The following is a 24,903-nucleotide window of genomic DNA, read 5'->3' as shown; positions in this document are numbered from 1 at the left end:
CAAAATCCTTGTTATTATTTTGTTCTTTGTCTCTTTCTGTTTATTGCTTGATTAGATGGCACGTGGGCAGGAGTTTTCCAAGTAATAAACAGTAAATTACAGGGCTGTGTTGAACAAAATAGAGCCGTGTGAGGAATAAAAATGCAGCGGCTACTGTCACCTTTGGCAAATTCCCACCTCCAAAAAATAGCCTTGGGTTGTAGTATGAATTCTACATTGTGGTATCCTGTATATATATTTATGATACATACAGTTGATGATACAGGAGAAACTTTATCCATATTCTTCATAGGAAATGGTAAAAAAAAAAAAAAAATCAAACTACCTGTACTGTATTAGCAAAACAAGACACAGTTGTGCTACAAGTGCTTATGTGTTCTTGGCACCCGTGGCCTCAGTCCAGAGTGAGTCTTTCAGTGCTTGCCACAGTGGAGCAAAGTCCTCACCAGAGGTAGAGAGAGAGAGAGGGAGTCCATGCTGTGGAGCTCTGTTGCTGCAGACCTCCTCCACCCCCACCCCCCCACTCCGCCCTCCCTCCCCCTTTCAACTGCCAATGTGGCACATTCCTCCCTCGCCCTCCTCATCAGGTGGAACAGTCCAGGCGACATCCATTTTCCGAGACAAAAATGAACTCCGTCGGGACTGGTTAAAACCAGCAAAGATGATGGGCTGCAGTAAATAATACATAAGCAGTAGGGAGAGATGCAGCTATTTACAATCTCACGAAAAAGCCTAACGTCTAATGTAGCAGTTGAGTCATCTAATGAAAGAACTGATAGCTCTTTTAACCTTTTCTTTTCTTTACACTGTTTTTCACATTCAAAAAGCAACCAGGAAAAAAAAGGACTTAAAAACCTAAAATGTTGGTAGTTTACATTCATGCCTTTGAATGTTCGCCCACAAGGCTGCTGAGCATGGACACACACCATCAGAGTAACACAACACACCCACAGGATCTGTACATTTGTGCAGTTTTCAAACCTATACTCCTTTAGCAGTAGATAAACTGGATGAAAATCATGACAGATTCTGATAGTTAAACTGTTTAGCTATTTTACCCAGTCTGAACATGAAGCGGCCACTTAATTTAAAAAAAAAAAAAAAAAGCTGAAGATGTGCCTCTGTTTTATCCATCAGAGAAGAGCATCGGATGATCATTTTTGGATTTAAAGCCCTCTGTACTAAAAGAGACTTCTCCGGCAGGAGAGGCGTCCATGCAGCATACCCTCTCGAACCTCAACCAGTAGGAAATGCACACTCGCACTCAAACAAATCACAGGAAACCAAACAGAAAAGGTGTGAGATTGGTTTTTGGATTGTACATCAGCAGAATACTTCATAGGAACGGTGTGTAACTAAATATACACTCTGGTAGACGTTGCATACAGTTTCTACATTCTAACGTTAAGTATGCACTACCAGTTTTACGGAGGTCAGGCTTCACAGGGCATAGCATTCACATTAAGTAGAAAACAGACATTGCTCAGACTAATAATAAATGCATTTTAGTCAGTGCACTTTACCTTTACAATTCAAAGTCAACCCTTAACTACCTCGAGTCATGCAGTCCACAAGATATTTAAACTCCAGCGTTTGATTCCAGTGCATAAGGCCTTGGCAAAGGCATTTTGAATATTGTTGTCTTTTGTTTAGAATATGTACCAATATGGATAATAATTTCTCCCAAAATACATGAAGGAGCTTTAGAAAATTTCATCAGGCAGAAACTGAGATTGGCAGCAGCAGAAATGGCTCAGAATCAACAGACTTCACATTCCTCCACAAGATCTAAACAGGGTTTTTTTTGTTTTGTTTTTTTTTTTTTTTTGGGGGGGGGGGGGGGGGGGGGTGTCAATAGACCAATTCAGGAAGGCCCAATTCCCACTGTCAACCTCAAACGAGGCTGAGCCATGCAGTAAGGGCCTGAATACACTGACAGGGATAACCACTGTGTTTTCTGTGAAGAACTCCGAATCATTAGTCTGACCCTTCGTTATTGGTGTTCCTTCTGTAATTGGTTCTAACTGCATCCTGTTCCCCCAATTTCACGTGAAGTTCCTTGGTAGCTGTTGCTCCAGAAACATGACAAAAATAAAGTGTGGCTCCCTTTTTGACTCTCCAGCAACAACCAAGTTCAAAGCAGATGCATCAAGGTGGTGTGAGGCAACCTCCACATGTCGGCCCAGTGAAACCATCTGAAAACAGAACTGTTTGATGCTTTCAGTGCTTTTGTGCCTTGTTTTTACTCTGTAGTGTCTCATCTGGATTTTTTTGAATTGGCTCTGTTTAAACGATAAAAGCATACCAGTGGCTGAGCCTCCTCTACAACTGTCACTTCTCATGGCTCAAACTAAAGGAGTTAAGGGGAAGAAGTCTTAGTATCATAGGACCTGATGTCCAGGCTTTGATTGTGAGGCAGAAGAAAACAGGTATGCATGTTAGGCATTGAGGACAGTTAAAGTCCAAACATCTGACTTGTTTTCTTTAGGATAAACTTGGCAAGGGACAGTTTTTCCTTTTTCTGCATTGTTTGTCAAATGCTCAGTGAAAATCTAGTGAACCTTACCACAAGAAAAAGACACTTCCAATCATATTCCTTCACTCCCACTCCGATTAATGAAAGAAACTAACCCTATTCGACCGCCAGCCACTATCAGATTAATCCAAATACTTTCAAATTCAGCAAGGCTTTTAGATTCAGATGCAATTTCTAGACTGTTACCTTGTGAAGGTTTCTGAGCACTGGCTTGTGGCTGGTATTAATTTTACACCCTTGTCATGAGAACGTAAAACATTATTTAAAAAAATAATAATACAAGTCTATGGTTCCACTGTAATCCATGTGCTAGGAGTTTCTCCTCTAAAAGTTATATTTGCATTCAAAGACACATTTCATGCAAATGGTACAAGTTTTCTTTTTCTTTTTTTTTTTCTTGAAGAAAGAAACACATTTTTTCTATATGTTCATATTAAAGAAGAAGCTTATTTTCTTTTTTCATATATGCAGTGTATATATATATTTATATATATATATATATATATATATAAAATCAATTCACTTTTTTCTACACTTTTCCAGGGCAGGCACCGTACACACACCGGGTACAGAGGCATGCCACACTTGCATTGCTTTTGCATTCTACAGTTGGTTGGCTGGCAGGCATAATGTCATCCAGGCAGTGCTGCATTTGGTGAGTGTCTGCACCAACTCTAAACACACACAAACACACACACACAGAGGCATTTTCTCCCTCACTGTCTGACTCCTTAGCATCACGCCCATACAGCCATACATCATGTGCAATTTGGCTCCAGCCAGTCCTGGCAGCGCCACACTGCCTAGATGACATCAGATTAGGGGCGGGGTCTACAGCTGATGCAACAAGCTTCAAATGGAGTAGTAAAAGCAGTGCAGCAAGGCTCTGTGGCACATGCAGAGAGGGGCTGGGAATGGATGGAAACTTGGGCAGGATAGGTCAAAGGTCAGCGGAGGCTATGCAGGGTTCAAATGGAGGGTGCATGGTCTAGCCCAGGGTTGCAGACAGATTCATGAATGGGAGGTAGGAGGGGAAGGAAAGCAAGGCAAGGAGGGTCAGTGTTAACTTTGTGACAATTACATCTGTATTCTTTTTTTTTTCCCCTTTTTTGTATTATGTGCTTTTTTTGTTGTTTTGCTTTAGACTGGACTTTTTACAAATGGTTTCATAACATAATTGAGGCTCAGAGTATGGATGGCTGAATCTGCTGGTCGTATGGTTGGAGGATGGAGATGGAGAGAGGCGTTATGGGAGAAACTCTGACGTTCGCTACATGAGTTTTAAGTTTTCAGCTGTATACACAATATAAATACATGGAGGAAGGGAAACATTAATGCCAATAGATTTGATAAAATAATCAGCTGCTGTTTGTGCTCAGTCATGTACTGTAGGTTTGCGAGTATTGCTCGTAGTCTTACTCAAGTTGTTCCCCAATAACCTGGATTAAGCAGGTGGAGTGTAGACTGCAGCTACTTTGTAATTGTCGTAGTTTTGACAGTAAATTTGCATATTTAAATGAAGTTTTCTCATTAAAGTTATAAAATTACTAATCATCAGTTAAATACTGAATGTATCCAAAGTGTGAGAATTGATCTTTGATTCAATCAGTAAACAATTTATAAGTACACAAAGAAAGTACTAATGTTTAGTCATATAATACTTAATTCGGTGAGAAAGCTTCATCGCACACAACTGAGGCTTGGTCGACTGTGAGACCAGAGCCTCCTCAAACACACACACACACACACACACACAAACACACACACACACACATGGACATATTCTCAGCAGACACACATGCACACACACACACACACACACACACACACACACAAAAAGCTCTGACATGCAGCTATATCGCATCTTGGGGATCTGTCAGTGTGACACTGCAGTGAGAAAGCGCCACCCTCCTGTCACCGCAACCAGTCAGAGACCCTCTCCACAGCTCCAGTGAGAAAAGGAGGTGATTAATTGATCCGGAAAGAAATAGAAAAGAAGGGGGTTATCCAATCAGACGATCAGTGAGGACAGTAAAGAGGAAGGTGTGTGAGGAAGATGCACTGTGTTTATTCATGTCCGTCTTGGATGCAGGATACACAGCACATGTTCCGGTAACCATCCTGCCATCCCTTCTCTCTCGCTGTCGGGGTCAGTAACACACTCTCGCTGTGCTTCAATATGGTGTCTTGGAGGAGTGGCTAAAAGCCAGGTTTGTGTGTCTGATCACACACAAAATTACTTTTATGAAGGAGAGTGTGTCTGAGCGTGTACCAAAAGCTCACTTAACTGTTTTTTTGAGGAAGCCATATCTGCCCCCAATTGCACTCTTGTGCAACTAAAACCTAATTCTGCTGTGGGAGATATGGGAGGGCAGCTTTGAGGAGAGGAGAGAAATATAAATGAAGGGGAATTTTGATCAAAATCACATTTGCTTGATGCCAAAGGGGCTGGGGAGGGTGCTGAGTTGGGGTGCCAGTTAGATGTCTTCTGAAAAAGCCAATTTTTCTCTCCCACAGTTGAAAGGGAGGTTTAAAGATACAAAAAAGAGTAGATTAATAAAAGAAACAAACTCCTGTTCAAAATGTCAAAGTATAATACAAAATCAACAAAAAAAGCAGAATAGCAGTAAAAAGTTAGTGACTTTAGGGTGAAATAGTAAAAGTGTTAAGTCATACTCAAAGTTATCACTAATGACACAAAATAAATAAAAGCTGTCAGAGGAGAGGATGTGGTCAGGGGTCTCAGGTGAAGGAGGGTCATTGCTCTCTCTGTCCCTCTCTTTCTCCATCTCCAACTCTCCATCTCTCTCTCCCTCCCCCTTTCACCTCTCACTCCTCACGAAGCTGCAGGCGATAGCGGGTATGGCGGATCTGGAAGAAGAGCCTCTCCAGCGGCGAGCGGCTCATCCCGGGTAGCCGGTAGTCTTCGCTCTGGCCCGTTCTGCGGAAACCCAGTGACTCATACAGCTTGTGGGCGGCCAGCTTGACAGCCGTTGTGCCGAGGACCACGCCGGCGTAATTGTTGCGCATGGCATACTCCAGGACGCGACGGCCCAGTGCCTTCGCAATGCCTTTGCCGCGGTAGCGGGAGTCCACCGACATCCGCCGCAGCTCCACTGTGTTCTCATCCTCATGCCCCTGCGCCGCCACAATGCCCACCACACGACCATCGAGCACTGCCACCCAGAAGCAGGAACCTGACAAGACAAAACAGAAAGACAAAATTCAGTCTTACTGCAATACACATGATTTACCAGCCTGTTAACTGAGCCAGTCCTGAATCTTTCCAGTGTTAGTAAAACTGAACCAGCCGAGAGCAGGTCTTTGTTTTTTCGTTCTTGTCCAAGGTGCTTAATGTTTTATTGTCTTTGTGCTAAGCTAGTAATAGATCTGTGGGCCATACCTTCATATTTAATGTTGAACATGAGGACCTATTAAGCTCATAACTCCATATTTTTATTCTTTACTAGGATAGCTTTGAAGTTTACAGTTCTTAATAATAAACTTTTATACCAAGATATATATATATATATATATGTATATATATATATATATATATATATATATATATATATATATATATATATATATATATATATATATATATATATATATATATATATGTCAGAGAAAATAATGAAAGGCATAAAAGGTCCACTTTGAGATTTTAAGGTAAAGAAAAGGGCCTGACTTGGTGGTCTTTCCCAAAAAGTCCCTTACAGTCAACCGCTCCAATACATTGCCAAGACTTTGACCATACAGTATATTGAACCTCTGAAATATTTCTGTATTAAACACAAAAGACCTACCAAAATAAACAACATAATTATCTTTAAAATCTGAACTGCTGAAGTTATAACTGGGTGAATAATAGTTGGATGGGTTTAGCAACAGAAACTGATGTCAAGATGAACATCATGTGCTCCCTTGCATGCTGTTATAATAACTTCAGTGCTCTGAGTAGAAAAACCAAGGAATATAAAATAGAAAAAGGGATGCAGGGAGCAGATGAATAAGCAGGTCTGACTGGTGCTTAATAACATTAGCCACTCAGTGAGGACTGCTGATTAAAAGTGCAGGCATGACAGAGCAGTCACTTAAAGCTGACAGTGCACTGGAGCAGAGACACTGATGTCAGAAAGCAATTAAAGATGAGTTTTTGGGGGCATTAGACAGACAGATTGAAATGCTACAGATGCTTATACACTATCAGGGACTTGGTGCATCTCAGGATTAATCAGACTCCGATGACACAGTAACACAGACAAGCAAATAAGGTTAGACCAACATAGAAAAATGTCAGCAGACAGTGCTCCTCCACCACAAAGAGCTTGAATATCAGCTCGTTTTAATATCAATCTTTATTTGTGCTGCAGTTTGTAAGCTGTTCACTTTAATAGAGTGATTGTGCGAGAAAAATGTATTTTCTTCCCTGAAACTTTTAGTTCCAGCCTAAAGGATATGAATGAAATAGATCATCTTCAGTGTAACCTAAGATTTTGACATTAGTTTAAATGTTTCAGAGCAGACATTTGTGCTATTTAGAACTTGATTTGTTCACAGGATGTTTTAATGGCACGCTTCAGGGCCCACAATGCATTCTGATTTTTAAAACCAGCATGAGGTGCATGCCCTTGCAGTAATCTTTCAAAGAAAAAGACCCTCTAAACCTTCTGTTTCGTTGCATAACTATGTTCATATAACTAACATCAGCAGCATTTATGCCATGTGCTGGCAGTGTTTCTGTGGGTTTGTACTAAAATGCCATCTGTTTGTGACAGACGAAGTACATCTGACTGTTCCATGACTGGCAGAGGCTGACCTGGGGAACAGTAAAAATCTGCGTCCATCTGTTCATGAACTCTGAATCCTAACTCTCTCTCTTTGTCCTTACTCTCACTTTTCATGCCTTTACACACAACCTCTCCCTCTCCTCTGTTTGCTGCTGCCTCTCTCTCACACACACACCACACGAGTGGTGAAATTGACATCATGCTCCTGCCGGAGTCCCACGTGTTTGCAGGGATTTGATGGCACTGCGGGCCTGTGTTAAGCTGATCCAGAGGCTTCTGTTAGTGAATCAAACAACTGTGATTTGTAGGTTACAGCATCGGCAACAGCCAACTCCCAAGTTCTCCCCACTCTCCTAGTGCTGAAATTGTAAGCCAGAAGTCCCTAGTTTCCTCAAGTGTCACGTTGCCTCAGTTGAGATGTTGCGGCCAAATTGAATTTGGTGGGAAAACTTTGCAGACTAGAAGCGAAACTATGTCTGCTTCTGTGGAAATGTGGGTCAGATGACTGTGCAGTTTGCTGACATCACAGAACGTAATCTCTGGATAATAAAAGTCCTTCTGCCTTAAAAAAAAAAATGTAATCAAACCATTATTTTCTCACTGCCACTTGGAGTCGCCAAAGTGTGGAGTTGAATATACAGAGTTTTGATGGACATATGTTTAAGGGGTTGTCTGTGCAACTTAGACTACAACGTTTTAAGTGGTTTAGGTTATATCAGTGTTCAATAGTACTGTGGAATGATGTTTTATTACGGGCAGATGTCAAAGCTGCGGTGTCAACTCAGGTGGCTTTCTGCCAGTATTATTATGCTTCTGTGTGTGTGTGTGTGTGTGTGTGTGTGTGTGTGTGTGTGTGTGATAGAGAGAGAGGTATTGGGGGGGGGGGGGTTACGTTTCCATAATGCCCTCCTGACCATCTGTCTAAACTGAGTCTGTGCCAGGGATGAGGACAGCACAGGAAAGCATGCATGCCAAGCACCCCTCTGCCTCTCTGCTCATCAGGCTGTAGGTATTACTTAACAGTGTGTCTCAAAAAGATCACTCGGATCATGTGGGACAATGAGAAAAAAAAAATGTCTCAGGCATTTTAAATCTCTCCTGGTCCCCTTTCCCTCTCTGTCTCTCAGCTTTTCTTGTGAAAGCTAAGACGGGTGTATTAAGCTTTCCAACATGAAAGTTTGGAATTTCACATCTGCCACTCTTCAACTGAAAGCAAGCTACTTCTGCTGGGAGCCTGCAGATAGAAAGACAGAGAGAGAGAGAAATGTGAAGTTAAAAGAGAGAAAGTTATGAAAGAGTATTTGGGAGAAAGTGGAGGAGAAAATAGCTCCATGTTCAAACAAAATGTATGGCATATCAGTTACCAGAAACCACAATCAGTTCTTAATGTTATAAACTGTTTCAGTACTAGTTTTCTGTAGTATATATAGTACATATAGAGCCCCACCTCTTTTCACTATCTAGTGCCCTCTTCATGTCATTTCTTATCTAGTTAAAAGCAGCGTGACTTTGGTGTTAGAAAGACAGTTACTGCTTCTGAATAACTGCAAATTGGCCTTTTGGTCATGTAATAGTCCTGTTTGAGTTTTCTTTTTCATGAAAATCAAACATTTTATGCCCTGAATGTTTTTCCCTGAGGTATCCAGTATCGGTCTATTCTCATCCAAAATTGCAGGAGCCTCCTGCAGGAAACTTTTTAGTAAGATGGTCACATATGGACATTAAAGACTAAATGGGATAATGTGACATACATGTGACAGGCTCTATTTCCTAAGGAAGTTGGAGATTTTCTATCACATCAGTTGTGATGAGCACAGTGTAATTTGCTGTGCTTGACTGCAAACTGGACGCTTCTGGAGCTGTGGTGGCAAAAGTTCACTGATCGAGCTGTTCATGGACTGTTATCCACTTACTGGACAGGCAGCAGAGCACCTTCTCTAACAGACCGATTCAGCTCCACTGCCACGAGAACCGATACAGGAAATCTTTCATACCTCATGCTGTTACCCTCTAGAATACATCTGCATCTGTCAGATATTATTATCACTAATATTTTTATTATTTCATCATCATTTCAATAGCTGTAACAAAATAATTTCCCAAATATGGAATAAATAAAGTATCTCTCGTCTTATCATTGGCCATGGACAGAATAAAGTGCTCTGTGTCTTGTAGTCCAAAGTGTTTTGAGTGATCAGTAAGACTAGAAAATGCTCTGTAGTCCATATGATCTAAAGCAAAGTGTCTCAACAACAACTGGACAGATTGAAGTTTGTTAAGTGTAGAAATGAGATGAACATGAATTACTGTGACTTCAACAGCTGAAAAAATTAATAGGGGTCGATGCAAAATTTGAGGAAATTCAAGCCAGTTGTGTTGATTCAGTCACTCAAATGTCTGACAAACTGGTTTAATTAGAACATTTTACTCTAAGACCAAACAGCTGAGAGGGTATACTGTGCACCCTTCTCTTTGACCTTGTCCTCATTGCAGTTTTGCTATAATATGCTGATGGGGGAAGGCATGGTGAAGCACTCTTTGCTGTATCATGTTGTTATTTAAGACTGCTCCCATTGATCACAAGGTTTGTCTCTGTCAGTACGCACACTCGTGTCCTCCTAATGAGTTAACTTTGGAAAGTCCTTACCTGACACCATCTTAAGTTTAAAAAGTGACTTTTTCCAGTACTTTGGGAGTACTAAAGTCCCACACAGTTAAACTTGCATTTGAAATTATTTAATACAACAGCAGAATAAAGTTAATTGATGAGTGTCCTTATAAATCCCACCTGGAGTCTATAGATAGATGCTGGAGGTGATGGAGGGGCTGAAACAGCAGGCAGAGATGTGGGGCATCAGGGGCACTGACATGTCAGAGGGGAAGATGGGAAATTTCAGCCTGTTCTTATTCTCGTCAATTAGCGATCAGCATGGCTCATTAACTCACCAGGTGTCCTTTGGCATCTATGGCCTGAATCAGCAGGCTATGGCAAGACTGAGAGGGGCAGTCAGTCTAAACTGGTCATTTTTCAGCCTGCAGGGTTACTCTTCTTTACCCCAAACCATGATATTTTCCTAAACCTAGCCTTTTTGCCCTATACCTGTCTCAGAAGCTGGACTGCTATCTCAATGCAGCCAGTATTTGCAGGTGTATTAAAGGACACATTGGAAGATGCTATGGCATCTGAAAAACTGTGTTATAGGATGAAATCGTGCAGAGCAGTGCAGCTTGAATCGAGTGCCTGCCTCGCAGGCTTTGTTCCATTATTGTTTAGTGCTCATTAGCAAATCTAAGCATGCGTGCTAATAATAACACTAAGATGGAAACCCTTCACCTGCTGTGTGTAAGCAGGGTGCTGATGCTTCTGTTGCACTGATGTCTTTAAGTAGATCCTTGCAGAACTTCTAGCATGGCTTTAATTTACTTTACACCCCTGCTGGGTGTTTAAATAGGAAAGTCACCAAATAGAGTATCTTTACCTAAAGCTGTAAATATCCTCCGCCGACCTGCCTCCCCACTTTACTTCTGAATACTGTAAAAAACAATTAATTTAATCTTTAGTCTTTCAAGTTATCACAATACTAGTTGGAAAGAGGGAATGAGTGAAGGCAGAACTCGCTTTGAGGAAAACATCAAGCTCTCTGTTGCTCCTGCAGCTGTTTAAGAGTAGAGTAGTACTACAGTGTACTGCCTATGTTTTGGTGTGTGTAACTGGAAGGTTGTATGAATGAGCTTACTCACTCAGAAAAAGGAGTTAGTCAAAGAGAGCAAAGAGGAACAAAAAAAGAAGAAGTCATTCAGCTGTCCTGTCTGAAAGAAGGCGCGAGCAGCAGCAGCAGAGGAGGGAGGCGAGGCATCTGAGTTAACAGTAAAAGCGATGAGTCTGAAAGGATCCATTATTGCTGCTAGGACATACAAAGGGGGGGAGGGGGGTGCCTTCCATTATTACAGAGGGGGGAGGGAGACATGGAGAATACAGATGATGTCAAGACAAGAAATAAATTGAGCAGCGAGTGAAAGCGAGAAAGGAAGGAAGAGCTTTGAGTTGTGGAAATCTTTCTCGCACAAGTAAAAATCTGATTAGGGTATTCTTAATGTGGCAGCTCTAATTTCTCTCAGTACCTCACAAGGATATTAATAATCCTCCATGCATGCGTGTGGGGGTGTTAAATACTCGCTGATGCTACGATATGAGCCCTGCATTAAATTTTTTTTTAAAAATTACACACATATTTAGGAATTTTAGGAGCACATAGGCGGGTACGGGCTTGATTGTGTGTAAGAAGATTACTCTCTTTTTCTTCAGATGAGACCTGGAGGCCTGATTCGGTTGATAAGCGTTCGGTGTAGACGCTGCTGTAGTTCACTTCTCTGTGAAGCAAACACCGTATTAACACTTTACGGGCGTAAGCTCAGCAGTGGGTTGGATTTGTGCATATTTCCTAATTGTTTAGGGTTCTAGTGGCCAAACACTTTCTTTATATGTCTACGCAGAAGACGTCTCATTGCTGCAGGGAACAGTAACTCAATTTAAGCAACAGTGATTTATGGCTCTGAATTGAAAGTGTCGTATAGCTGCATTATTAATCCGGCTCTGCCAAACATTACATTTAGCATTTCTGCAGGGAATGGGATCTCCCTCTGGTATTCATAAGATGCTTTATCAGACTGTGTTAAAGGATTATTTCTCTTCTCAACAGTTCTGGTCATATTTTGTCACTTGCGGTGCTAAAAAATACACATATGTGGTGCTTTGTTGTACTGGACCAAAATTCAGCCTCTTCTCCTTTTGAAATGTGTTCTTTTGATTATTCAGTTGGCACTGATCTAACGGTAGCAAAAGGCAAACAAAGCTTTTTTTTTACTGTATGTGGTTTATTAGTTTGGATTGAATCTGTACATCAGTGGTTTTCCTTACTCAAAGTGGGCCTTTGGGGGAAGGGGGGGTACATGTTAGTATAATTGGTCCACGTGTCTGTGTTACCTTACTTAACAAGTCCCTGTGCATTATTTATATTACATTATTTTATGCATGAGTTATCTTTTGGGGGAAGGACCTGGGGGGGGAAGGGGGGGTTCCAAATTAGTTTGTATGCAGATAAAACTGTTTATATTTTATTTTTGCTTTACAATCAAAAAAAGACTGAAGACAGAGTTTCCATAATGCGCACACACAGACACACTCAGGTCAGAGTGCATGCTGGGAGTATGAATTAGCCTGTCACACACAACCCACACGTATCTTCCTCCACCACCATGGGCAAATAACGCTGAGAAGAGGTGACCGTCACACAAAGGACATGCTTTCCAGATGTGTGCGCAAGCACTCATCAATGCAGAGCAGACTGATGCGCCTACGTGTGTGTTGTCACGCTTTATGGACACACACTCAGAGGAACTCATTACGTGTGCTCGACTGTTCGTCTTACTGCCTTCCTGTCTGTCGACACGTCTTCATGTTGTTTGAACGCAAGCGTGCGAGCGCGCATCCCTTTTTACACACACATATGCCACGCTTTATGGTGTCTGTGCCATTCATCAGTGCACAGCTGCTACTACTCCAGCCTGAGCCCTCTCTCTCTCTCCCTGTGTTCATTCCTGGGGTCAAAGGGCATCAATGTGGGCTTTTAATTTTCCCAAAGGACCGCATGAGAAACTGGGACTGTTGAACTCAATAAGCTGAACTCAGTTCGGCTCAATATTAATTTGATCTCTTTATAAGGTTATTGGTGCTCTAACCTATTACATCTACTACCTGCTGTACATTTATTGTTCCTTTCTAAATCACAGCCCAGCATACCCGGCTCAAACTGCAGAGCTCACTGTTGATCTTTATGCACGTAGTCCCTCACCTATTGATAACATGCTGCATGTCTGTAATGAGCGAGTCAAGACAGAGAGAAAATGCACAGTGCAGGAACTAATGAAGCTGCTGACACGCCATCTAGTCTCTCTGACGAGCGCCTTTGTTCGGCATTGATTTAAGCAGAATGTAAAACAAAGGCCGGAGGTAGTGAGACTGCAATCTATTATTAATGATGAGATCCACTTCCTCAAAACACTGAACAGACAAGTTACACATGTTCAGGTGTTTTCTATGTGCAGGAAAAGTAAAAGACAAGTGTGTATTCTCCAGATGCTCGGGTGATGCTTTCTGCACATCCTTAGCAAGTACCAAATTTGACTGTAAAGGATTTTAAGCTCTTATTTTTCTTTTGAGAGGTCTTCAAGTTTGAGATAGCTCTTATAACTTAAACATGTCGTAGTGCTTAATCAGATATGGATTATGTTTTCAAGTAATGTATTATTTATGTGGGCAGAAACCCCCAAATGGAAGAAGGAAAGTGTAATTTTAAGGACATATGGCTCCAACATTAGAAGTACCAGCGATGGCTTTGAGGTGACTTCTAAGATGTGCTGAAAATTTTTTGAACCTGGGACAAAATAAGTGGATAAAAGCAGTCTGAGTCCCACTCAGCTGATTATGAAATCAGAGAAGCAATGGCTCTAAGGGCAAAGAGTTTTTCGTGTCTGCTGCTCCTTGTGGAGCACAGACCAGGAGTGCTAGACATAATGGCACAAACTCTGTTCTCCAACAAGTGTTTCATTATATCTTTTGTCACCTGAAGGGCCAAGGAGATTAAATGGTATACAAGGCTGTGAAAATGGTTTAAAATGTTCTTTGTTTAGGGCTTAAAAAGTCTTAGCAAACCTGAGCGTGTGCAATCTGAGAACAGCAGAGTCACGCACTGATGTAAAGAAAACAACATACTACACTTTGTGATGTGAATCTCTCTATGCTCCTTTTTTTTGTACTTCTCTTTCCCAGTCACAATAGATGGCTGCTTCCCCCCAAGTCTTGTTCTGCTGGAGTTCTTCCTCCCCACTGTTGCCTAGTCATAGGACTGTTGGGGTTTTCACTCTAATATTGTCGGGTCTTTAGGCCTCAGTCGAAAAAGCCTAGTTGGTAATCCCCCGGTAACCTCCAGTCACTAGGAAAACAAGTGTATTCCCTGACTGGTTTGCAGCTGATTGCTGGAGGTTGCTGGCTACCACTAGGTGCAACTAATTGCAACGTAGGGTCTGGACCAAAAACTGCCTTGTGATTGCTTTAGTCACTAGCGGATTGCCGCAGTCGCCCATAGTTTGCATAGAAGATGCAGACAAACACTTGTTAACTGACCACCAAGCAGCAGTCAAAGTTGGCAAAGTGCGACATAAACTGGAAACAGAAAACCTTCATCTTCAAAGTAAAAGTTGTGCCTTGCTACTGAAACCAACATGTTTCAAATGGTACAACTTTTACTGTGAAGGCAAACGTCTCCCTTTCCGGTTTCCGTTACACAGTCTCATTACTGCTCAGCAAGTAGTTACTGAGTGTTTGCAAACAAATCAGCATCTTCCATACAAAGTATGCGCGACCGGGGCAGCATTTATGACAACAAGCAACCACTTGCCAAATGGTTGCAGAATACACACTTTTCCAAAATTACTGGTGGTTATCATGGAGTCACAGACCAGTGTTGAGTTCTGAGAGACTTATACTTAGCAATCAGTTTCACAGTGACTGCCAACAACCTCCAGCAACCACTCACCAACCAGTTAGGGAATGCATATAAATAAATGCTATATAAATAAAATTGAATTGAATTGAATGATAATGTAGACAATCAGGGAATTGATGCATTTACTTATAGACTGATATTAGGAATAAAAGTTTTGTACTGTTGTTCAGTCTTTAAAATATATGGAAAACAAATACTGATTAGATATCCATACAATAATAATAATAATAATAATTAAAAATGTAACTATATTATTACCTTTTATATTAAATATTAATAAATACATTTTTATATTAGATATTAAATTTTTGATTGTAAAACTAAAAAAAGCAGTTTCTTTTTACTTTTTCTTGATCTATAGAAACATTTATGATTAATAGTAATAATTAACCTGATGATAAATTGTTTGCTGTTGCCAATAAATAGTGTGTTTCATTTGCCATCCTGACTAGAGACATTACTTCATCTCTGCCAGGATTATGGATAACCCAGTTGGCCGCTACATGTGCTCCTCCTCAGCACAGATGAAATATAGAGGTGGGAGGGTGAAAGAAAGCAAATATAGGAGAGGGAAGCATAGGAAGAAGCTCATTAATCTGAGGTATCTCAGCTGATGAGGCCAAAATATTCAAAAGAGGTTCCTTTGTCTACCTCAGTTTTACTAAAGGCCACGATTGGAGATGACAATCACAACAAGGGCTGGGCATATACAGTTTTTCAATACGTTATATGTAAAATGCATGTCGCCCATACCCTTCTCAAGTATGATAAAATCTTGAACCAGTCAACAAAAATGTTCCTGTTGGGCGTGCAATAACAACCAGCTGAGCCAAAATTTATTGTGAATTTAAAGAGATAAGTAAGCTAAATTAAAATTTCTGAAGGGCTGCGTTTGGCCCAGAGGCCCTTTTTGTGACACATCTGGTCTATCTGCTGACCAGCAAGCCCTAGATTTATCTTCCTTTCCCCACAAAGTAAATATTATATTTTACAGTTTCCCTCCCTCAGATGCCCCGTTTTCTATCCAGCACTCACCTCTTTCCTTTCCTTCACACATTTTCTCTCTCACTCTCACTCTCTCTCACTCTCACTCTCTCTCTCTCACTCTCTCTCTCTCTCTCTCTCTCTCTCTCTCTCTGTCTCTCTCTCTCTGTCTCTCTCTCTCTCTCTCTCTCTCTCTCTCTCTCTCTCTCTCTCTCTCTCCCTCATTCTGTTGTTCAGACCTAAAATAAGCACATGTACCAGCAGAGGAAGCTGCTCCCTCCCCTGGAACAGAGTGAGCTCAACCCTCCCCCACCCCCCTTCCCATATACATACATACAAACACACACACACACAAACACACATACAAGGGGCAACAATGAGATAAGCAGGTATTTTAATGTCTGCTGCCTCGATGAGACCCTGCAGTGATCATGGCGTCTCATTAAACAGCCACTATTAATGAGTGGGTATCGCTTCTCACCAGGGGGTTTGGCTCATTCACACCCTCATTACTTTATACTTGCTTTTTAGGCTGTAAGCGGCTTTGGAGTGACCTAAAGCGACTCATCAAGTAAGGACTAAAGAGTGGATACATGATCCGACTGCTGCTAGGAAGTTGTTTTTTTTAATTACGCAAAGAAATCTTCTGGCATCCTTTGAATGATTTGGGGAGCACTGGGTTTGAGCAGTGGAAATGGTAGCTGTAAATCGGGCATTAATTTTGTATGAGATGTGTGAATGATACTAAAGGCAACAAGCCTGTACTGTTAAATAGTTTCTCCAGCTGGATATCAGAGCAGCCTGTCATGCAAAATGAAGTGGCTTCACTTTGGACTGCAATCAGATCAGAGTGGTACTCTACCCGCTTCGACTGTATGTCATTAACTTCGTCTACTTGCTCTCATACTCTGTGCTTGTCTCTCTATGCTCTCCATTTTTCTCTTCCCATTCCCCTTACCCCCCAGCTGCTTGCAGTAGATGGCTCTGCTGGAGGTCTCTTCCTGTTCAAAGGGAGCTCTTCCTCCCCGCTGTTGCCAAGTGCTAACCCATGTGGGATCATCTGATTCTCTGGGTTTTCTCTCTAATATTACAATTGGTATGATTTTCCACTGCTGGGCTACAAATACACTGAATAACTCAGGTTTTCTCTGAAGAAAAATACTTGGAGCTAATTAAAATCTTTTCATTTACAGTCTCTGTGTTGTTTTTGATTCCCTATTGTTGCACATTAATTGATTTACAGAGTGACCCATTATTGGTTTATCACTTCCGAGGAAGGATGGGCAATAGATGAGCAGTAAGAGTGCGCACTGTGACACTTTTGAAATGTCAAAAACATAGTAAAGTTTTAGATCCTTTTACAGCTCTTTACAAGCTCGACCCAATACGTGAAATCTGAATCCTGACTGAGAATATTTACAGCCTGCCGTTTTCTAATGGAGTTAATAAATCAGTTGAATCGAAAACACTTTACTTCAAGAAGTTTGTTCTGTACCTTTAAGGGTTTGTTTATTTTAGCTAATAAATATTATTGAGTGTTTATTAACTGGCCCTATTGGCAGCTGGGATAGGCTCAGCCCAACCGCAACCCTCAGCCGGATAAGTGGAAGAAAATGGATGGATGAATAGATGGAAGCAATTAAGCTTTGAGTCTTTATTTTAGACAGCCATACATATTTATACTCTCAACCACTGTTAGTTAAATTTACTTTACAACCTGTCTCCCTATACACATGCACTCCCACACACACACACACACTTTATTATAGGTCTAATAAAAGCAGTGACAGCTGGCCTTAAGAGGCAGCAGAGCGAGTGATCACAACACACACACACACAGGAGATGAGAGTATGGATTAACACAGTTGTGACATGGGATATGTGTGTCTTCACTCAACAATCAGTTTTCTTTTATTGCTCTGTGGTGAGTTTGTCTTTATTAGAGTTCATTCCATTTAATTGTATTTAAATGTCAGAAAGAAGCGAAAAGAAGGGCATTTGTCTCTTTATCTTCCTGTGTTTGGTTCTTAGTTACATCTAAAGCAGCACTTCTCATGCTCTTCATTCAAGGTCAAAATGAAAAGCATTATAAAATTATATTTTGAGCTTCAAAGCATTTGGCCTCACACATTCAGTAAACCTTTTTCAGAACACACACACACACACACAATTAAACACAGAAGACCTTCTTTCATCTCTTGCAAATGCTCCCTGTCAGACCCTCCCACACACACACAGCTAACTTGTGTAGAGCCAAATTGCACAGAGTTGGTATTTTTATGGTTGTCAAGTAGCCCTCGTTTTATTTTATTGGCAATTTATTATTTTGCTATTATCTGCTGGTTGCAGGCTAAAAGATGGCAAGATGATTTTCTGATTCGTTTTTAGACACTTTGATTGTCCCCGCTGACCCTTAATGAGTGCTCCCTTATGGGCCCCAAAAGGCTGATTTGATCTCATTAATAGATGATTGTACCATTATTATAGCTAAGTCATTCTGAAATTCAGAGACATTAGCAATAAAGATGTTTAACAAATAATAATAATTAGCCCAGTATCTTTTTTATTATTCTCATTTTGTATGAGGAAAACTGAGAAATAATTAGAGTTAAAAACAAAACTAAACACGTAAACGTCTTTTTTTATCCCTTAATCACACTGTTTTTAAACAGGCAGCACAAAGTAAATGCAACAGATAAACATCATCCGATACCATCAGCAAATGCCATCTTATGTGCTGATAGGCTGATAGCTGTCAACAAGCATTAGTTTAAGGAGGGCCAATTAGGCTCATTTCCACATTTCTTAGACTCTATTCAAGTAGCTTTGCATTATTCAGAGTTCAAAATAACCTTTATTCATCTTACACATGAATAATTTACAGTATTTAAACACATGTGGTCTCTTAAAATGTGTCTGCTTCTTTATAGAATTACAGATTTATTTTAATTATATTTTAAAGACCTTATGGTAATGCATTATCCTAACACAGCACTTCGCTCTCAGACTGCGGGCTCGCGGTTCCCAGAGTTTCTAAAAGTAGAATGGGAGGCAGAACCTTTGGCTTGTGGAACCAGAGAACCAAAGTTTGGATCTCTCTGCTTTTAAGATTAGGCTTCAAACTTTCCTTTTTGACAAATGGCTGGATCAGCTGACCCTGAAAGATCCCTTAATTATGCTAGAGGCTCAGACTACTGGGGGGCCTCCCATGATGCACTGAGCACTTCTTCTCCACAGCAGATGGCTGCCCCTCCCTGAGCCTGGTTTTGGCAGGAGTCTTCTTGTTGAAAGGGAGTTTTTCCTTCCCACTGTCACCAAGTGCTTGCTTATAGGGGATCATCTGGTTGCTGGGGTTCTCTCTCTCTCTCTAATATTGTAGGGTCTTTACTTTACATTATAAAGTGCCTTGAGGTGACTGGTGCTGCGAATTAGCGCTATATGAAAAAAATTGAATAGCTTTGTATATAACGTCTCTGTTAATGGCAGTGATTCAACAGATTCATTAGCGGAGACCTATTATACTAATTTTCAGCTCCATTTTCTTACTCTTAGACTCTGTTAAAGTAGCCTTGCATGATTCACAGTTTAATATAATCCTTATTTATCTGATACTAAACCTTGGTGCAGTCCCTCAGTCCTTCCTCCCCCCCTTTAAGCCAACTTTCTTTTGATTGGCTGCCCCTCACAAACAGAAGGTTTGAAGAGCAGGTCAGTCCAGCCAAAGCTGTGTATCGGAGATGACCATATTAGGGATTTCCTAATAGAGTACAAACAACTATGCAGACTTCATAAAATAAATACACATGCATTTTTTCATTTAGCAGAAAAGTGTGTGTTCATGTTAGACCCCGTTCCTTATAGAAAGAAGCTGAATGAGATGATCTGCTTTCAGGGCCTTTAAGTTCAACAAGTTCCCTGTCGTACCCCAAATGTTTCCTCCTCTACATAATCACACACTCCTACGTGCCATGCCATTCTGTACACACTTTTAAACAAAGCAGCACAGTGACGTCAGTGGTGCCTCTTCATCAGGACCGTGTGCTGGTACCCAGGTGTTCATCCACGTGGGCCCATTCAGTGTGCACGGATATAATCATTAGCATTGTCCAAGAGCAGTGGTGCCTGACCCCATCTAAACCATCACAGCCCTGCAGCAATAATGGGAATGCTAAATTGCATTTGTGTATGCAGTGGATTACCAAGCCAGAGGGCACAATGTCAGAGAGAAACAGACAATGGTGGGATAGCAATTGATGAACACCTCCTTTTTTATATTTGCCACGTGGTTTGGGTTAACAGGGGATAAATGTGTCCAAGAAGTTAACAAGGCAGGGGAATGTGTGAAAAAAAAAATGTGTGTCACATAAGTATGGCTGTCCGTCGCTCACACCCAGAGTTAACCTTCTGAGGAGAATGAATAGTCGGAGATGACACCAGAGGTGAATTGATTTTTCCAATTAGAAGCTTTAGTGGAGGAAATGAGCCTTGCCGACACCAAGTGTACTGCAGAAAGTGTATCAGCAGTCTCCTCTGTGCAATCAATAGCCCTGTGATGCCCCTACCCCTTACTGCCCACCCCCACCTTGGTGTCCAAGTGGAGCTCAGAGGAAGGGAGTGGGGGAAGGAGTGGAACCAGAGATAGGGAGGAGGGGTGGGAAAACAGGGAGACGACCTGCATTTTTGATGATTTGCCTCTGCATCGCCTGAAGACTCTCAGACACAGCCCTGTTTTAAAAGTGCGCTTCAGTCGAGCTGCCTTTTGTGCTATTATTTATTTATTTATTGGGGGGGGGGGGGGGGGGGGGGGCTTTTATTTTCCTGCTGCAGCAAAGTTACAGGCCCAAACTTTCTAGAGTACCAATACATTCTTTTTACTTGCTAACTTTATAGTAGTGGTGGAGCACTGGCAGCTGACAAACCACACACATTTTTTATGTTTATGTTTTTGTGAAAAAAGTGTTTCCTGCCACTTACCTGTGGGTTTCATGTAATAAGCATCTATGTCAGCCATGTCCGTGTGCAGAGCACAGTCCAGATAGTTCTGGATAACTTTCCTGCTGTAGTAGTAGCGTGCACCCATGAGAATGAGGGGTGCACAGCAGGTCAGCATGACGGATTTGGTCATGTAAAAGCACATTACTATGGAGAAATGAAAGAAAAATAAACGAAACCTGTCAGAAGAGAAAATCACATGTTTGATTTTTGGTGGAAATTGACCCCTACACAGACAGAAAAAAAAACAAAACACATCATAACATCTGTAAGCATCAATAATTGGAACAGTTGAATCAAATTCTGTATAATTGATCAGAAGATGTTTGGATTATTTTTCACACAAACCCGTATTCATCAGACTGTTGAGTAAGGCACATTAGTGTAGCTCCAGGGGCACAAAAATTAACAGGACAACACTTTGTATTTCTACCTGAAGAGAGCGTGTTAGTGTTGAATTCATAAAGCCAGTGCAGTTCATGTTGGCGTTATTAGTAAGATGTAACGCTGGGGGGCGCAAAGGGAGACGGAAACGGGCAGGATGGATGCTGCGCGTAGCATGTTGCGTGCCATGCAGTAACCTAGTTGTTACTTTGTTCACTCGTCTGCACTCCAGCTGGTGCGAAACAAAAGCGCCGAAATGCAGAGGGTAATGAGTTCCCACGCATCTGTGCGTGATTTTAAATACTGAAAAGATGCTTGCAATATCCAGAATACATTTTGTTGGAAGGCATGATTATCATTGTTGTATCTTGCAGGAGCCAAATTATTTACACAACAAATAATGAGGTTTTGTCTGTTAAGCAGCTTGTGCGAATTTTATATGTGTGTAAACCGGCAATATCAACAAAAGCCAAACGAAATGTGGCGCATTGACTGCTGTGCAGGGGCGGGGGTTGGGGGGGCGGCGGCGGCGGCGCAGCAAGGTCCGTGCGTGCGGGCGGCGCGGGGGTTTTCATGTGTGTTTGTGTGTATTTGGGGCCGCGCGGGGGAGTGCTTTTGGGTACGTGCGCGCACCCTTTGGGCCAATCCTCAATTCATTCACTCATTCATTCAAGGCTCCGGCATGTCATCACATCGGTTATACACACATGCACCATGCGCCTGCCATGCCTTTTGTTGCATTTAGGAGCAACATGCCGGTGTGGCACAGTGTGGTGCTGCAACAGCTTTTTCAACTTAACTGTACATCGCCCTCAGAGTCAGATACAAAGAAACATTGGATTTATGTGAGATTTAAGACAAGTTCCTCAAATGAATCGCTTCAGGGTGCAGACACCAAAAGAACGCGCAACGGCGACATTTACCTGTGCAAATAATTAATGTTAGAGATTACATTTAAGTTTTGCGTATTAGAAAAGTTGGTCTGAAACACACAAGCTACGCGATGAAGAGGAGTGAGGGTACTTACTTGTCAGAAGAGCATATAAAAACTGGGTCTTGGGCTGCTGCCAGAGCCCCCTAAACGCTGTGTTGGGTATCCTCTCCATAATACCTTCGTAAAAGATTCGGCGCACCTCCTCTTGATCCCCGCGTTCAAACTCGCGGATAAAAACCACATCTTTCCTCACATCCTTAGCCTCGGCCGGGTTTAGAGGCGCGCTGGACGGAGGAGAGCTCCACAGGATCGACTCTTTTTTGGTCCCATGTATAGCATCGTGTTCATCCGCAACAATTTTAGTCTCGCAAACCATTTTGGGAGACGAACAATGCATGCAACTGGCCGCAAGAAAAAAAAGTGCAGTTCGGAAAAAATAGGTAATAATAAGAGTGAAAATGGATGATGCGTGAGATTTTCTTAAAAAACAGCGAAACGATGGAGGGGGGGTAAGACGAAGGGGGATGTTCTGCTGCAACCCTGAGCGTTTCCGAAGACCAAGACTTGCCGGTGTGATTCAAGCAGTATTTATAAGCGAGCAGGGCGGGTAGATTCGGGTTCATGGGGTTGGGGTGGTCCTCTGGCTGCACAGATTGGTAGAGGCAGTGTGCTGTTAGATGCTGATGGACGAGGGAGGAGGGAGACTCATTCGTTCCCTCCGCATCTGAACACGCTTATGTGTGCCAGCGAAGTGTGTATTTTGAGAAAGTGGGTCCGTGAGGAGGGGTGCGAAGGCAAGATTGCGTAGAGAGGCTGCTCCTGAGCAGTTTTGTCTTCATACTGTCTTACAATGAGGAGGATCCCCGATCTGGTGAGATACAGTGGCCATATGAGATGCAGCACAAAGGCGCAAGGTAAAGCGGGGGTGATGCGTCAAATAGGAGGAAATACTAGTAACAGGGCGACTGCAGATCAGAGAAAGAGAAGGAAAAATCTAAGGAACTTCATGAAAAATCTAAGGAACTTTATGTATTTAAAGAGTGATTACTTAAAAGTATTGAATTTGTGATAAAATAGTAGATTCTGAAGCCAGTCGGTGGGCATCTCTGTTGTTGCGCAGATAAAAGGCTACTGTGATAATGAAGGGATGGAAAATGCCCTAATCTGATACGTATGCATTAAAATCTTGATAGATTCGACAACACAGTCTCACTGTAAAGGCTGAAATCACCTGGTGGTCAGTCTAATGCCCGGGCAGCGGCTCGCAGTGGGCTGTGTGCAGCCTCCTCTGCCGGTTGAGTGACAGCTCTGCTGCACTGCAGTGATTCCTCCACAGCTACCCTCCGCTTTGTCACCCGGCTCCTGTCATACATCACTTCCAACATGGAGCTCATGTCTCGCTTTACTGCGCATTTGAAACCTGCCATTAACCGATTTGCCGGCGAGTCGTCGCGCCCTAAGTGTCAGCGACAGCACTGGCTTTACGCACGTCTGTGGCGGCGGCGGTGATGATGATGATGATGATGGTGATGCTTGATCTGGTCCTTTGTTGTCCCCCAACACTCCCTGTATCTGACCGTGATTGCTATTGTTCATAATCAAACTGTTTTTTTTTCCCTCTCTCTTTGGTAGTTTATTAACAATGATTAGGGACTAAAAACTCATTACCTATCAAAGAGGAGAAAAAAATCCTAATGAAAACATATAATGATGTCACATAGATGGATGCAGCTCTAAAGCAATAGGATACATTATTATATTAGTATAAACCGAACACCATTATTGCGCATCGCCAAAATAAAGCCTTTCTATGCGCTACCATCAATAAAATTAGAACCCCAGAGGACGTGTAAGATGGATTTTGCCTCTCAGCTTGCAGCTCTTTGTGGAGCCACAGTCGCATACTTAAAGCAAACTAGTTTGAACTGGATCGTCAGCGGCAACCTGCTATTGATAAAGCTGCATCCACCCCCACTCCCTCCTCCTTAAGGTGTCCCCCCCCTCCTCCCACCAGAGAGCAGCAGAGTAGGAAGAGGAGTGGGAGTAGGAGGACAGGTAGATATCCTGCAGAGTCAAAGTCTGCTCGTCCCGGACATTTGCTCTGCAAACATGAGAGAGATGATTTTTCTTTGCACCAGCATCTCCTCTGCAGCGGCTCTCACTGTGCCGGGTGGAGGATGCTCTGGGCATGCGCAGTGTTTCTTTTTGCCTGACTCCGTGGTAGTGCTGCCTTCAAGTGCTGTAGGCAACGGCAGAAGTTGTAAACATAACATCTACGACTCTATCAAAATTAAACACAACATAATAATGACGCATATTTATGATGTTTCTGAATGTACCCATTTCATTTCATCCCCGTAGTTTTAACACTCACTGTGGTGCAGCGTCATTGAGTGTGTCTCAGTCTTTGATAATAAAACAGCCTCTGAAATGTTTGTCTGTTTTACAGTTTGCTTTCTATTTTTTTTTTCAAACATCTCCACATCAAAAATCAAGAAATACAAAAGGCCCATTTCAGTAGTAAAGGTTGTATCGTGTATGAACACTAATAATTGTACTGCAGTCACTTGAACAAATGAAAACAATGAGGTGCAGGTTATAAAATGTTCTTTTATGAAGCATTACCAAAATGTTATAGCGCTGAAAAACACCTCAATAACTGTAATACTGTAATATTCAGAAACATTTTCAGGATGTTTTTGAGGCCTAAGATGG

General features: G+C 41.9%; 1 protein-coding gene across 2 annotated transcripts; it reads right to left on the bottom strand.

The window, feature by feature from the left end:
• Positions 1 to 546: 546 nt before the first annotated feature.
• On the bottom strand, positions 547 to 22,738 carry nat8l (N-acetyltransferase 8-like). 2 transcript variants are annotated; one of them, XM_030753301.1, is made up of 4 exons: positions 22,282 to 22,738; positions 20,853 to 21,017; positions 5,381 to 5,733; positions 547 to 3,573 (listed from the first exon to the last, which is right to left on the bottom strand). In XM_030753301.1, exons 1-4 carry the CDS (start codon positions 22,583 to 22,585, stop codon positions 3,505 to 3,507), a joined length of 891 nt encoding a protein of 296 aa, XP_030609161.1. In that variant the 5' UTR covers positions 22,586 to 22,738; the 3' UTR covers positions 547 to 3,504. The 2 variants fall into 2 exon arrangements, with proteins under 2 accessions (XP_030609161.1, XP_030609162.1); XM_030753302.1 differs by lacking the exon at positions 547 to 3,573 and having other exon boundaries at positions 3,581 to 5,733.
• Positions 22,739 to 24,903: the final 2,165 nt, after the last annotated feature.

The sequence above is a fragment of the Archocentrus centrarchus genome, chromosome 18 (assembly GCF_007364275.1).
Source record: "Archocentrus centrarchus isolate MPI-CPG fArcCen1 chromosome 18, fArcCen1, whole genome shotgun sequence".
Taxonomy (NCBI): Eukaryota; Metazoa; Chordata; class Actinopteri; order Cichliformes; family Cichlidae; genus Archocentrus; species Archocentrus centrarchus.
Note: the sequence above shows the minus strand (reverse complement) of the source record. Positions and strands in the feature narration are given on the sequence as shown.